We start from the raw sequence: 2,199 nt of genomic DNA on the forward strand, positions 1-2,199 counted from the left end.
GCTTCGTTTTCATCTTTGCATCCATTGCAGAGCTAGTTTTCTTTCGGACTCGACCGACCAGAGGGGTGGGGGTTCAGTGCAGTGAAGCTTGCCCCCCTAAGCTTGCGCACGCCTTTGAATGGGCGGTCCAGTAAACTGAATTTAACCTGTATTGGTATAGTCTACCTTCGACGACGCACCGTAACCTTTTGTGTGCTTAGAGATTAGCTCTCGTCTTGCTAGTGATATATCAATTACTTGTGTGCAGGCGCGGTTTCAATGTTATTTACGGGTTTACCGCAGCGCAGTAGGAACTGCACCAAAGCGATTAGCGAGCGATGTGTTCTATAGAGCGCACCTTCACGATAAGCTCGAAGAGCTCCGAGGCTGTTAGGCCGGGAGGAGTGGAGAGCGGCCACCCGAAGAGTCCCATGTAGTGGTGCAATAGATGCAGAATGTCTTTGGTGCGCACGGAGCCCGTGCTCCGGTAGCGGATGCAATCGTCGCGTAGCTTGCCCAGGCCGTGAAACTTGGAATCCTCTGAGAGTGCCCGCTCCACGACCGCGTTGAACTCGCTCTCCTGAACATAAAGTACGAGAACAGTGGCTAGAGGTCGTCGGACTCGACCAAGAGCCAATATCCCAACCGAAATAAATCCGCCACGGTGGTTTAGTAGTTATGGTGCTCGACTGCTGACTCGATCGGTCGCGGGATCGAATACGGCAGCAGCTGCAGCTTTTCGATGGTGGCGAAATGCTAGAGGTCCGTGTACTTGAACTTAGGTGCAGGTTAAGGAACCTCAGGTCGCCGAAATTTTCGGAGTCCTCCACTACGGCGTCCCTTATAATCATATCGTGGTTTTGGTTGGGACATTAAACCACAACTATTATTATTATTATTATTATTATTATTATTATTATTATTATTATTATTATTATTATTATTATTATTAACCAATTAAGTGAACAACCGGGCGCGTCTAGTCTTCAGAAAAGGGTTCACAGCTTGCACTGCATGGTCCAAATAAACCCGGTGAAGACAAACTAAGTCACCTTTTCGCAGGGGCGTAGCCAGAAATTTTTTTCGGGGGGGGGGGTGGTGGTTTGAACCCCCTCCCTCCCTGGCTACGCCCCTGCCTTTTCGAAATGTTATCAATTCAGGCCCCTGAACTTCTGTCTTTTTTTTTTTTTTTTGGCTAAACGCAAGTAAATGAGCTGCAGTTCGAAAGTTTGCCGGCCAGCAGGTGGATTCTCTAAATGTGACCAACATAAATGCGACAGTGTACCTGCCCAGAATGCACCTCGATTGTGGAATCGTGTGTTTCGATCAAATGCCGAGTGTACTGCGTACCCGGAGCATAACTCTAGCCTTGCGGTCTGCCTCGGTCGCAGGACAGACGTACGCGAAGAAGTCGTCGCAGGGGTGGCGGCGCAAGTTGACCGAGCTCGCCATGGCGCGGTCTAGCCGCAGACAGGCCGGCTGACTGCAGAGCGTCTGGGGCGCCTGCGGATAGACCAGCGACACAACGAAGGCGAGCAGCACGAACCCACAGAGCCATATGGCGAGCCCGATGAGCAGGGACCACCCGTTGCCCCCCATGAGTAACAGCTCGAAGGCATTGTTGCCGCCGGCTGACGTGTCCTCGTCACGCCACGCGTTGCCCACCAAGTCGCCGCCCGCCGAGGTCCCGGTCATCTGCGACATGCGGCCCGGGACGGCCCTCAGCTGCCGGCCGCGCAGAAGGACGGTGCTCGAAACCCCAGGAGGCATCGGGCTCATTACGTCGGCGGCGACCGAACGCAACGTCGAGGCCATGCCGGCGGCGGGGTCGGCCAGCGAGCGCAGGCGCGACCGGGTCGTGCCGAGCGTCGGGCGACTCGTTCGGCCTACCGTTGCCATTGCACCGAATCCTGAGCTGTATGTATTTAGACCGTGTTTTTTTTTCACCTAAGCACTGTGGCTCACACCCGCTGTGGGGAATTGCTCAAGAAGATGATGATGTCCTCTTCCTGATGGCGCTCCCCCACAGAGCGGGATGGGCCAAGAACCGGGCGGCAGGATGCTTAAAAATGAAACATCGAATAAATGCAATTGCATTTGGCCAAGAATTAGGTGGTGTTTTCCTCCGACCATGGCGCATACCCAATGCAGGGGACAGGCCGAGCAGGGGGTGAATTTTTCCAATACTTTCTTTAGTGTGTCATTCGTAGAAGCTATAAT

The 2,199-nt window shown here is 53.5% G+C and overlaps 1 protein-coding gene across 1 annotated transcript; it reads right to left on the minus strand.

Moving 5' to 3' along the window:
• Nucleotides 1–307: 307 nt before the first annotated feature.
• LOC119381094 (phosphate-regulating neutral endopeptidase PHEX-like) lies at nt 308–1,888 on the minus strand. Its single transcript, XM_037649081.2, has 2 exons — nt 1,330–1,888; nt 308–559 (listed from the first exon to the last, which is right to left on the minus strand). Exons 1-2 carry the CDS (start codon nt 1,876–1,878, stop codon nt 308–310), a joined length of 801 nt encoding a protein of 266 aa, XP_037505009.2. The 5' UTR covers nt 1,879–1,888.
• Nucleotides 1,889–2,199: the final 311 nt, after the last annotated feature.

Source organism: Rhipicephalus sanguineus, chromosome 2, assembly GCF_013339695.2.
Source record: "Rhipicephalus sanguineus isolate Rsan-2018 chromosome 2, BIME_Rsan_1.4, whole genome shotgun sequence".
Taxonomy (NCBI): domain Eukaryota; kingdom Metazoa; phylum Arthropoda; class Arachnida; order Ixodida; family Ixodidae; genus Rhipicephalus; species Rhipicephalus sanguineus.